The 14,011-nt window shown below is 41.9% G+C and overlaps 1 protein-coding gene across 1 annotated transcript in view; it reads left to right on the top strand.

The window, feature by feature from the left end:
• The window catches only part of CARD19 (caspase recruitment domain family member 19), a 505,512-nt gene that overhangs the window by 129,856 nt on the left and 361,645 nt on the right, over nucleotides 1-14,011 (top strand). The window contains exon 3 of the mRNA XM_044076414.1: nucleotides 9,996-10,149. Within this exon, the coding sequence (XP_043932349.1) occupies nucleotides 9,996-10,149 (154 nt within the window). The remainder of the gene's footprint in view (nucleotides 1-9,995; nucleotides 10,150-14,011) is intronic.

Raw genomic sequence — 14,011 nt, 5'->3', positions numbered from 1 at the left:
TCTTTTCAGCTTGCTTGTTACTATAATATACTAAGAGAACTATACAGTAGTGAATGAGTGTGTTCATGAAGACAAGGTTTGTAGGGTTGAAATTGAAAGTTAGAGACAACTCACTGAATCCCACACCTTTGCTTCACATTTAACTAAAAATCTTGTACAAAATCACACTTCACCTAAAATACACATTGTTAAATACACAGTTTCTCAGATATAGATAAAAACATTCTGACACGTACATGTAACTCCAACTTATAACAAACATCCATTCAGGTATTCTGTCAGAATGCAGTGTGGGTGTGTGTGTGGGTGTGTGTGGGTGTATGTGTGTGTGTTTGTGTTGCGGAGGGGCACTGCACACAGTACACATGGCATGTTTTGTGCTGTTTTATCTACTCTGAATTGCTGAACCCATGTACAAACCTCTTTCCATACAATACATTATTTCTAACACTGTTCTGTCATTTCTTTCATCACCGTGTCACATATGCAGCTTAAATCTTTTTTGTTTTAGCTTCCGAACATTAATAGCATTCTGTACTGCCCTAATCTTGCACTTTATAAAAACTCAAGACTTTCACTGAGTAGTTTTAGATGATAAACTGTCCTTCACATTCAAATTCTTCATCCATTCCTTAATTAAAATGTCATTGTCGTCATGGGTTCATAGGTAAATATTTGGCTATCTGCCCTTGTAAGCTATTTCAAGCTTAGCCACTTTCCCTTTTTGTGCTTGAAATAACGTATCCCATTTGGTTATAGGTTGGCCTTACCTATCCTATGGTCGATATTAATATATTAGTGTAATGATTATCATCCTTTTCTTAACCATTTGTCTTGATGAGCATTGCAGCTGTAAAAACATGAGCAGGGTAAACAAACTTCACTATCCCCAATAACATTCTGCAGACCATCCTGTAAGATCTCTAGGTGTTCCCAGGCAAGCTGAGAAACGTAATAATTTCACCATCCATTGCCATCTTCCATCGAGCAGTATCTGGTAATCCTTTTATAGATAGCACCAGGGATCAACATCATATAGTGCCCAAACACCTCACCTAATTTTTCTGAATATGGAGGAACAGTGACTATACCCCAGGGTCCTCCCAGATTGCCAAACTCCTCTGTATAATAGATATTTCTTTGAAATGGAGGACATATTTAGCCCAATCCTTAGAGCTATGTTATACCGGCCTTAATGCTTGTAATAGATCAATTTTAAGAGTGACCCCTAAGACTGAAGACATATTCTGTCAAAAGGGTTAATTAGCAGAGCATAAAATATATTGCATGATAATTATAGGAATCAGTCAGAGGAGACTAGAAAGGATTGGGAAGAGAGATTGGATAAGAAGTTCACAAAAAAACAATGGGAGGATATATGTATGGCTCCCAAATATGCAACAAAGTTCAGGTGAGTTAGGATCCTTGCTTGGAAGTGTTTGCATAAATATTTTAATACTCCAAGCAAACTTCATAGAATTTTTCCTCAGGTAGATTGCAAATGTTGGAGGTGTGATGAGGAAGAAAGAGGTAATTGGGAAAACATTTTTGGGAGTAAATTAAGTTGCCAGACTTTAGAAGTCCCCTGCAGACTACTACATCAGAAATGCAGAGCAAGTAAATTGGTGTAACTAAGGAAATTATTTTTTGAGTTGTGATATAGAATCAGAATGGCCTAGACGTAGAAAGCCTTGCTGAGTTAAATTTTGATGGCTGCCAAAAAAAAGCAACTATAGAAATCAAAGTCTAAATGAACTGTAGCAGAAGTAAATATAGTAACAGAGGTAAATTAACTAATGGTGGGACCTTTAGGGAAGTGTGGGAGCAAATTTTATGGAAAAAATTGGAATTGTGGGAACAATACATGCAGAAAAATGTTTTGGAGGAAGAATGAGGTTTAAGGGAAGGCAGGAATTGAATGAGTTGTGTAATGTTTGAGTGACAATGACTGTATAGAAGATTGTATGTGATGTATAATGTTTGCAACTGAAAATATGTCAGTATGGTTTGTTTTCATTTATATAAATGCATGATTGCCTATGTCATAAGTGATAATTCAGTAACAATGTAAATTATATTGTCATTTTCATTCATTCCTCAGCTGGTGGTCTTGGATATGACCATGGATCCGACTCAGACTCTCAGATAATTTGTCAAGCTCTTCCCTTTACCCATAACGCCCCACTAAACTAACATCTCATTTGCTGACATATCACTCAGTTATGGCTCCTTCTCTCTCCAGCAGTTGGGTATCTTTTCTCAGAGTTGTAAGTTTTTTGCTGAGTTTCTCTTGCATTTCTATTATTTGTCTGAATTTCCTCACCTGTCCTCCCATTTAGTATTGTTCAGGTTCCGTCTGTCAGGCAATACCTTTATTTTGTACCCATTAATTATTGAGTAGCACCTTGAGTACCATTGTTGGTATTTTTCCTTTTTTTCTAATTTCTACCCCTTATAAGGGTATTCTTTTATACCATTGTTGGAACCTTCCTCTTTAAAAAAAAAAAAAAAAAAACCTTTTGTACTTTAACCTGTTTTCTTTACAGTGGCAGATAAGCTGACTGGGTTTAAGAAATGCATTTCCTGTGCCATAAGATTCTACAGGGGATGTGTTTACTGCTTGGGTACTGCCCATATAGATACTGATGGCACTCTCTGTGCCAGTTTCAGTTCCAGAGCTTTAAGTGACAGGGGAAATATGTTGGCATTGAAGAACCTACTTCCCTCTTGTTCCTCTACTGTTCCAGCTGGGGCTTAACCCCCCCTCCCCACCAAGAGGTCCAAAAAAGGGAAGTTTGAATTGGCTCCTAAGGATAAGTACACCAGAAAAAGGTTTCCAAACTGCTGATCTACATCTGCTCTGACCACCAGACTTCCATCAAAAATTTAAAAAATCTAAGTCACTTCAGATCCAGTCACCCAATACTCACTGAAGCTGATTTCTCTTCAACTTCCTTCTCCCTTTCTTAAGGCCACCATCTACCAGCTCCTCCCTTAGGTCCTCCAGGAGCGTGTCCAAAGCAGAGGTGGATAGGATGATGTAATTCTTCAGAGCTCAGATCCAGATGGGGGTAATTTCATCGCAGTCTCCCATTGGACCCATGAGTCTGCCCACCACTGACTCTCAGTTTAATATCTCCTTCTCCGATCTCTCCATGGCTTTGGAGCCCTTGGATCCAAGATCCTTGGGGGTGTCCTTGATGGATCCAAAGACAGGTCATTCATCAATTCCTATCACTTCCTTGAGCCATCTGGCTCTGATACCTTTGGAGCAGGAGGGCTCTCAGAGCCAAATTTTTGACACCAGCTCTGGCAGGTTGAGGTTTACTCTGAAGTTATCACAGCTGTACTTACCGCTAGGTGCTTAGGCACCTTACAGATAAGGTCTGACTCCATCCTTAGGAAAGGGCCTGGGGAGATTCAGGAGTCTTCAGCACAGGTGACTTCAGCTTCAGTGCTGCCAGCTTCTGTTTCACTTGGGCTTTCTGTCTTTGAGATAGTGAAGAGGACATTCTCTTTGCCGAGAATGTGGACATCCTTGCCCCCCTTGGATCTGATTTCTTTGCCATTAGGTCTTGGTTCTGAGCCTCTCACTTCTATTTCACTGGGGCTGCCAACCCATTCAAGTCTCCAGTCAGTCCCTCAGGATTCTCTTGGCACTTCCAATACCTCACTAGATCAACCCAGTGATAAGTTCCCTTGGAAGAGAACATGCAACAGGAGACACCTGGATTCCCCTCAGGAATCTCCCACTGAGGACAGTGACTTTGATGAAGGGGAAAGGGTACCCTAGATCATCACGTGAGGACATCTTCTTTGGAGAAATGCTAGAATTTCTAAAATAGAAAGGTGGTTGGTCTTCTGACACCCCTTCTTGGGAGGAGTTGGTGTTCCTGGAAGCTTTTGGGTCTGGCCCGGCTGTGTCTTGGGTAACACCCCTGGCTGATGAGCTAATAGACCTTCTCTCATGCTGTGCGTAGAAGGACCTGGATACTGTGGAACCTATCCTCAAGCACCTAGATAGAATTTTAGCTCCCCCCAAAGGACAAAGCACTTTGGAGCAAGGGGGTCCTGGTAGATGCAGTGGTGGTGGCAGCAGTCACTAAGAAAGAACTCACAGAGCTCATCTGTTCATCCCCCTTAGGAGGGAGTCTAGGGCCTTGGACAGATTTGGTAAGCATATTTACGCTTCATTGACTTTTGCCCTGCTGTCGTTGAATTATTTGGCACACTGCACAAGGTTGCAAAGTGATTTGGCTAAAGAGCTCTCCAAATCTCTCTCTATCTAGGTCCATATCTGTGGAGGACCAGAACAAGATCTCTTCACAACTGGCCACCCTTCAGTCCATATCGAATGTGTCTATGAGGATGATAACCCATGCTGCAGAGCAAACCTCACGGGTGGAGGGTTCAGGCATAGCAGTCAGGAGACATGCCTTGATTCAGCTATGTAACTTTGCAGAGCCCTTCAAGTCTTCATTCATCAGTGCTACTTTTGATGGATCTTCCTTGTTTAGCCTAAAGGTGAAGGAAGTGCTATCCAGAAGTGAGCAAGATGTGAAGACCTTGTCTACCATTGGGATCCATTTTACTGCTCCTCGGAGACATTTTTCCCAGAATAAATGAGGAGGCAGGAAAATGTGGTTTTGTAAGTCCCACGGTCCTTTCCAAGACTCACTGAAAGATGGTTTTCCCAGAGGCAAAGGGAGGAACTGAAACAGAAGATGGCGCCCTTCTGGCAGAGGTGTCCCACAGAACCAGGGTTTCCAGGATTCTTTCTCAGAGGAAACCCTACCGGCGCTCCTGAAAGACTGCCTGGCTGCTGTTCTCTGGAAGTAGTCAGGGGACACTTTTCTTTACACTACAAAGCTTGGGCATCCATCACAAAAGATTTATTGGATGTATTGAATCATGTCCAGTGGTTATTTTATACAATTTTCCCAAATTCGCCCTGCAAAAATGAAAATAATCCCCAATGTCCCACCCAATCAGAGGAAAGTGGCAGCCTTAGAAATGGAAAAGCTGCTAGAGAAAAGAGTCATCCTGAAAGTCCCTCCAGGTCAGATATGAGCCAGAACCAACTCAAGATTCTTTTTAGTGCCAGAAAGAATGGGGACTTGAGACCCATCCTGGATCTCAGCAAACTAAACCAGTATGGTCACAGTTCAGTGCATTTTGCCCCTGCTGTGGAAAGAATATTGGATATGCTCAGTATGTCTTTAGGATGTGTACTGTCAAATCAAAATGTACAGGTGCTGTAGTATGTATCTACACTTTTAGCTGGGAGCCAATCATTGTCAGATCAGAGCACTGCCCTTTGGCCTCACCACTGACCCCAGGGTGTTCGCCAGATGCATGACAGTGGTAGCAACTCACTTGAGACAGCTGGGATTCAGAGTGTTTCCATACCGAGATGACTGGCTTCTGACTGCCCCCCCACCAGGCATCTACTTTTACAAGCAAAGAACTACTTCCTCCAATTATGTCTTCGTCTAAGTATCACAGTCAACTACAGCAAATCACATCTCACACCCATGCAGAGTCGGGAGATCTTGGGTGTTCATCTAGACACAGTCAATCAGATTTTATTTTATTTATTTTATTTTACATTTGTTAACTGGGAGAGTCCAACTGGATACATGTCCATTTCCAGTGGAGGCCCGGGGAGAAAAGCTCCACATGTACAATCAATATTCATGGTTACATTGAAAAAAATGTAAAATTTTAAAAAAGTGATTATATATATACATGGTTACATTGAAGTTTAAGATCTTTTTAGGTTTATAGTATGAAATATGTACAGAAATTATTGGACAGGATGTGAGTGTATAGAATGGCATGATACCTAGATTGATGTCATGAATGACAACCAGGAGAAAAAAGGTGGTTAGTTAAGAAGGGGAGTTATTGGAAAATAGATGCAGAAGGGTTAAAAAATATGTGCTTTGAATGGCTAGGATAACAGGTTGCTATAGAAGAGTTAAAAACAAGGTATGAGAATGGTTAGGATAGGGAGTTAGAAACAAAGCATAAGAATGGTTAAGATAGCAAGTTAGGTTAGATTTAGTTAGTACTGTTCTAAAGGTTGTTGAGAAGTATAAATAGTCTGGGTTGGTTTGGTTTAGAAAGTTTATTCATATAGGATAAGGAAGTTGTTTATATTACATAGTTTACCTACTAGAGTTGTATGTATATTGGGTTAGCCTGGGTTTAGACATGGACATGCCCAATGCTTGTTTAGGTGATTTTTTAGGGATATTTTGAATTGGGGTAAGGAGGCTATAATGTTAAGATCTGGGGGGAGTGTGTTCCATTTTTGCCAGCTGAGTTGGAGACTAATGATTCTCCGGCTGAGTTGTTGGCTTTGGCAGATTGCACTTGCTTTTTGTTGGATGAGCGGAGGAATGCTAGGTTGCTGTAGGAGGTGATAATATTCGTCAGAATGGGTATACTGTTAGTTTGGTAGAGGATTTTATGAATAACTATGAGTTGGTTGTACTGGAGTTGATTGGGTAGTTCTAGATAGTGTCACTTCCTCCGTCAAGAGTACAAACACTCAGATCCCATATCATGAAATTGAGCTCTCATCCTTCTCCTCCAGCACATCTAGTCTTGCAAGCCTTAGAGTCCATGGCAGCAGCAATCAGTCTGGTTCCTTTAGTAAGATTTTACATGCAGATTCTGTAATGGACTTTGTCAGTACAGTGGTCTATGCTTCAGCAGCTCCTGCTCGCCTCAGTCAGGATCACTCAAGCTTGCAAAAACTATGTTCTGTGGTGAAGTTGCTCAAGGCTGACCATTTGTTCTCCCATTGCCGATGGCCACGGGGACCAAGAATGTCTCCCCAACTGGGGTGGGGGCAGCATTATTTGGGAAGGACTGTCCAAGGTACATGGTCCCCATAAGAGGCTGATGCGCATATCAATGTCCTGGAAATGAGAGCAGTCCTGGTTTTGAAGGACTTTCAAGACACTCTCCTCTCCCAGACAATTACAATCCAAATGGACAATATGTCTGCAGCCTGGTACATCAATAAACAGGGAGGAACCAGATGTTATCCTCTTTATTGAGAAGCAATGAGTGTGTGGAAATGAGAGCAGTCCTGGTTTTGCAGGCCTTTCAAGACACTCTCCTCTCCCAGACAATTACGATCCAAATGGACAATATGTCTGCAGTCTGGTACATCAATAAACAGGGAGGAACCAGATCTTATCCTCTTTATTGAGAAGCAATGAGTGTGTGGCAATGAGCGATCTCTTCTTGTTACTTCCTCATAGCAATACACATACTGGGAAAAGCCAAGCTGCTTTAAGCAAACTAAGCAGGTCCATTCTGATGCCGAATGGGTGGTCTCTCCATGTCAGAGTGGTGGAGAGAATTTCCATCAGTGGGGCTACCCATGCTGTGCCCTATTCGCTTTTCCCCTCAACAACAAATACAGCAGTTTCTTTGCCCTGCCCCTTCTGGGGTAGTCACCTGGAGACACTGTAGTTCATAAATGGCCCACCATTCTCCTTTATGCTTATCCCCATTACCTCTAATCACCAAATTCATACAGAAAGCATACCATTTGAAGAGCAGAGTTATCCTCATTGGCCCTTTTTAGCCTTATAAAGATTTGGTTTCCCTTCCTGTGGCCTCCTCTTTTTTATCCGCCCTGGAAACTGGATCCCAGTCCAGACCTTCTCTCTCATCTGACAGGGATGACTGTTCAAGACATAACAGGCCTCAAGATGACTGCATGGTTTTTCCAGTTCCACTGATGTCCAATCTGACATATTTTGTTGTCTCTCAAAAGGCTTCTACTAGGAAACTTTGCAAAGTTAATGGAAGAGATTTTCAGTTTGGGCCTTTATGAGAGATTTGGACCTTTTTTCTGCCCTTGCCTGCTGTCCTTGAATTTTTAGATTCAATTTTTCATGAGGGGGCTAGTTTCTTTACCATTTAAAGTGCAGTTAGCTGCAATTTCAAATTTCCATTCAGGTGAAAATCATTCTTCCTTAGCTTCTTCTTTCTTAGGCATCCAGTGAAGGACACTGCTCTTCTTTGGAATTTAAGTGTTCTGCTTCAAGGTCTAACCCAAGGTCCCTTTGAACTTTCACCAGGACGGACCTAACGTTTTCATCCTGGAAAACTATTTTTGTAGTTGCTATTACATCAGCTAGACAAGTGTTTGACTCCAGGCTCTTTCGTCCATATCTCCCTACCTGGTTTTTCATAAGGATGGAGTTTCTTTATGTACAAACTTGTCTTTTTTGCCTAAGCTGGCTTCTGAATTGAATATTAATCAGGTCATGAACCAGCCAGTTTTCTCCCCAAATTTCTGTAATGAGGGAGAATACATGCTCCATCTTTTGGATGTGCACAGACAACTTCAGTTATATCTCCATCGGCCCAAAGATTTCAGGAAAACTGGCCAGTAGTTTGTATCCTTTTCACAGAACAGATTGGGCATGGCAGTTTCTAAAGTACCTTAGTCAAATAGTTAACTGATTGTTAATCCTTTATATACAGCCAAAGAGGGTTGTCTTTGCCTAAGTTCCCTAGAGTACATTCCACAAGATCTATGGCCACTTCTTAATCTTTTTGGTCAAGAACATCAAAAGATGACATTTGTGCCGCTGCCACTTGGTCCACATGTTCATTACCTTTATTGCTCATTACAAGTTGGATTTGGTTTCTAAAAACAGAGCTGTCTTTGGCTCCCCAGTACTCCAAATTATCCTACTGTGAAGACCACCCAAGGTGCATTTAGCTAGGGATTCTGTCCCATCAGTTGAGGAATGAATGAAAATGACAACATCAGATATAAAAGTTATGTACTCAGCATTATGATGCATGTGTGTTGTCCATTTTATTCTTCCTCAGTTTCCTGCTTCTCCACTCCTAACCACCGTCTCTTTACTCCTGTAGAGACCTAAGGGATAGTACTTTGGGAACTATTGTTCCTTGTTTGAACTCCAGTTCTTTTATAATATCAGCCATGGTTTATTGTGGGCAGCAAACCTGATCTGAGGTGTGTTAGATTAGCGGGGCATTATGGGTTAAGGGAAGAGCTCGAGAGTTGGATCCGAGAATCTGGAAAAAGCGTCCAAGTTGGATCCAGCGTCAGACACAAAGCCATAAATGGAAAACACAGATGCATCATTATGGCGAGTATATAACTTGTTTCTTTAAAAAAAAAAAGTAGGTGACTTTCTTTGCCCAGTCCTTAGATCTGTGTTGTATAAGCCTTAAAACTGTTGATAGGGATCACCCTTGACAATCTCATCTAAGATTGAGAACCAGCAAAAGAGCAATCTAGTATGTCCTTGCTGTTATGATTCATTCAACAAATCTGAGAACCTTACTAGGAATGGGTAGTTGAACCTCTACTTTGAAACAAACCTATTGGTAGTGTTCACTAAAAAGCGCATAATAGCTGAGTGAAGCATGTAACCTTGCTTTGTTCAGTGCTGCTATTTGTGTTTGTCTCCTGAAGGATGATGGGATGGGGTCTGGTGCATTTGCCAATCAAATTGCAGAGAGAAGCAGGACTATTTAAAGTTAGGGAATTTTTTTTTTCTAACCAACTGCAGCTTGACATTATTGATGACTGATTTAACTATATGTTTCCCAGTTATAGAATGAGAGTGGCATAAAGTATAAGACATCAAAGTAGTCTTTTTGGAAGGAATTGTGACTCTCAAGTGAGCTCTTTTGTTACAGATGTTTGTTTTTTTTTTTTTTTTGAGAGGCAGAGATTTAATAGAAATGTAGCAATGTTTGGGGTGAGTGATAAGAGAGGTATAAAGTTGTGTCTGTGGAGTTTACATTACATAGTTCTGGGAGCAGAATGGGATTAACCAAGCAGTCCTTTACAGTCTTTGTCACTAACTCTGTTTCTGTGATTATGTAGTCTTTGAGAGAAAAATATCCTTTTTGTAAGGTACAGAAAAATAATTGTCAAGCAGGAATTGATGCGAGAGATCACATTTTCATTTTTTTTCTGACAGTTCAGGTGTCTGGACACTCCACTTCATATACGGCTGTCACAACTGTTACAGTATCTGCAGAAGAAGGGAGACACAGCCTGCCATGAATTCTACAGGGCACTACAGATCAATGCAGAACACATTTATACAAGCTTACCAAGTAGAAGGCGCAGGGGTGAGTTTGAATTATGATGATATCTTTGTTCTCCATGTCATATCATATTTATTTGAATGTTTTCATTTTAAATACCATTTCCAAATAATTTGTGTTCTATAGTTTTCTTCATTTTGTGCTTTACAGTTTATCAAATGCAGATTGGTTGCTTTTAGGTTGCCCATGATTAAAGATGGCATCTTGATGATAGAGCTTTATTGTACACTGTTGATAATCCATTTGAAGCTTAGAACCTACAGGAGAGTTTCAAGAACTTAAGACTGCTTAGAAGCATCCAATCTGATACAAAGCTGTACCATGAGTAAAACTGTTAATTCAATGTTATCTTTTGTGGCTGTCTCAGAATTTGGATACTTCATATCTGACCCAAACGTTAGAGTCTTCAGCTGCAAATTTTTCTTTTTATCACATAATGCACTGCTTGTCCAAATCTCCTCAGATCTTATTTGCCACTTCCAAGTGTCAGATCCATCTTCTGAAGCTCTTTTCAGATGTGTATTTTTCAATATTCTCTCTTTTCTTCATAGCTAATATTTCTATTAGTTTGGTATCTCTGTGAGTCAGTTTTGTATCCAAATCTGCCTTTTATGACAATTTTTGCTCACTGAGTGCCTGTGAGCATTTTCCTGCAGCCTGCTATGTCTTCCTCCCCACTTTGGCATACATAACAAAAATAAATCTTTTTATTACTATATGTGTTTAATAGTTGTGATGAGTTATTGGTGGTATTGGTGTTGCCTTTCTGTGGTGGTGACCTGTGGCTATAAGATCTCCCCTTTCAAGAAGTGCCTGGGGTGCAGGCATAAGTTGCCCCCAGGAGACACATGAGTGCTGTTATATTGTTTGGATGCTGCCTCTCTCGAAACAGTGTGTCAAGCCTGAACAACTTTTTAGAGCCAGGGCTTTAACTGATAGAAGAGCCAAGCTGGTGTTTTGGGGCATGCTGCTACTATCTGATCTGTCCTGACCCCCAAGTGCTTTGACCTTGGACAGCTCGGCTCTGATCTTGACTTGGATCCGGCCGGGTCTAAGGTGGTAACAGGGGTCTCTCCAAGATCTGAGGATCAAACAGGACTCCTTTCAAGCCATCTGACCTTGGCATGGGTATTTGAAGTTGTAGAGAAGATACCATCTCATATTGAGATGGAATTTTCGGCACCTGTATCCGAACCTTCCTAATCCTCATTTCCATCTAGGGTCTCTACATCTCACAAGCAGTCGTTGGGGAAACCTACATTATCTGGCTTTGACCAGCCCCAGACTGGGGCATCCCCTGCAACTTCTCTGTCACCTCTGGTGCCTCCCTCATGGGAGGTGCACAGAAAAAGTTGGTGAAAGAGGAAGCACTTGGATTTCCCTGAGGAGTCCCTCATCGAGGAGTCCAACTTCGATGAATGGGAAGAGTCCCCAAAGTCACCCCGCTACTGATATGGTGGTGGGGTGGTGAACTACCAAAGCCCCTTCCCCAAAGGAGTCTGTTTTCGTCAAGATTTTTCAGTGTTGGCTCATCCATGTCTTGGGTGGTACTCCCCTCTGGATACCCTGGTTGATATCACATCTCGGAGGGCTTGAAGAGAACCTGAAGCTGTAGATCCCATCCCATTTAAACCCAATAAAGTGTTGGCTCCCCCTAAAGGATATGTCATTTTGATCAAGGGTCAAGTGGTTAATGCAATTCTTGGCACTGCAACCACCAAAAAGACATCTCCAAGGAGAGCCCATTGGTCCATTCCTGAATAGGAAATCTCGGGCATTGGACTGATTTGGTAAGTGCAGGTGTGCTTCAGACACATTTGCCCTTCATGTGCTGAATTATATGGTATGGATGATTTGACTAGACTTCAACATGAACTGGTGACTGAGGTGTCCAGCAACTTTACAGTACCCTGAGGCCTGTAAATCTTTGGAGGCTCAGCTGTCCTCTATGCTTTTTATTTCTGATGTGTCCATGAGGCTGATCTTTATTGCAGCTAATGATATATCCCATTTGTCAGGCACTGGTGTATTTGTACTCCATCATCCTTTGATATATTTATGCAACTTCATAGAATGCTTTAAAGCATCCTTCTTGATGCACCCTTTGATGGATTGACCATAGTGGAATTTTTCCAGGAACCGGGGTGGGGATGGGGCTAATGTGCTTGCAAAAGTCACAACAGTTCTCCCAGGACATTCTGGGGAGCTACAATGGACACAGCCCACAAGGCAGAAGCAGTCCACCAAACTAAGGTTTCAGAGGTTCTGTCTGTGGCAAGTCTTTCTAGTGGTCCTGAACATTTGCCCAACTGCAACACTCTGGAGTAAGTCAGGGGTCACCTAGCTCTCCACCAAAAAGCTTTGGAGGCCATCACAAAGGACATCTTGGTGTTGAAAATCATTTTAAAGGCTATTCTGTTCCCTTACTAAGTTCCCCATTGTTAAACCAAAAATCCTTTCCCGACATTCGACTACATCAGTGAAGGGAAGTTGCAGTGGAACTGGATAAGCTCCTATTAAAAAGAGTCATCTAAGAGGTCCCACCAGACCATAGAAGATCTGGGGTCTATGCAAGATTCATTTTAATGCAAAAGAAAAACAAGGACTTCAGGCACATTCTGGACCCCAGCAAGTGAAACCTTTATGTGAAACAGACCAAATTCCAGACGGTGATGGTGTAGTCCATCCTACTTCCTTTTTAGTAGGGATGACTGCGTGTACTCAGTCAAGGATGCCTACTGTCGCATCAAAACAGCAAGGCATTCCAGGAGGTTTCTGAGTTTAAGGCAAGAGGCCAGTCATTATCAGTTACGATCACTGCCCTATGTCCTCACCACAGTCCCTTGGGTGTTCACCAAATGCATGGCAGTGGTGGTGTTTTGGCTTAGATTTCACAGGTTCTGCGTCTGTATTTACCTTGACTGTCTCCTTACAGTAACATCAAGGGTATTGTTAATTCAAACATGGGACTTTTTGCTCCATCTATGGCTGTCCTTGGGCATCACAATCAACTTCAAAAAAATGAACCTGGAGCCTTTTCAAGCCATAGAATTTATTTGATGCCATCTGGGCACTACCAACCAAATTACCCGACTACCTATGTCATGACTGAATGCTGTATTGCTCAAGCTGGACAAGCTGTAGCTATTTGAAGACCACCAGCTTCTTTTCTGTTCAGTTTAGTAGGTCTGATGGCTGTTGCCATTCCCCTGATTCCCTTCTCTGAGTTTGCCTGAGGATTCTACAGTGGATGTTGTCTCCAGTGGTCTTTGATGACTCAACCCTGAACTGTCTTTTATGCCTCACCAGGATATGTTGGCATCACATTTCCTTGTAGTTAACCTCTGAACATGTGAACTTAAGTTGCCCCCTTGTTCTTTCTCGACCCATGTCTGTGGTCACCCCTTTTGCGGTGGTGTGGCATTTCGAAGGGAAGATGGCCCAAGGTACTTGGTCTCCATCAGGCCAAGCTTCACATCAATATTATGGAGATGAGAGCAGTCCTACTTGCATTGCAAGTCTTCTAGGACTGCCTTCCCAAAGGGTGTGATAGCTGTCTATTCAGATAATCTGTCCATAGTATAATAAGTAAATAAGCGGGAACACTTTCTTATTCCCTGTGTTGAGATGGCATGAAGATCTGGCAATCAGCGATGTCCTTTCATCACTTTCTGACAGCAACGCAAATACAAGGCAAGTCCAACATACTTGTCAACAATCTCAGAAGGAGCATAATGATGACTCATGAGTGTTTTTTCTTTCTTTCAATGGTGGCTCAGATCTTCTGCTGTTGAGCCTGCCTTGCTGAGATATATTTTGTCACCCTGTTCAACACCAAATGCAACAGCTTTTTTGCCCTGATTCCTTCATTTGAACAACCACCAAG

This window comes from Protopterus annectens, chromosome 7.part0 (genome assembly GCF_019279795.1).
Source record: "Protopterus annectens isolate FY-2018-M chromosome 7.part0, PAN1.0, whole genome shotgun sequence".
NCBI lineage: Eukaryota > Metazoa > Chordata > Ceratodontiformes > Protopteridae > Protopterus > Protopterus annectens.
This window is presented reverse-complemented; position numbering and strand designations above follow the sequence as displayed.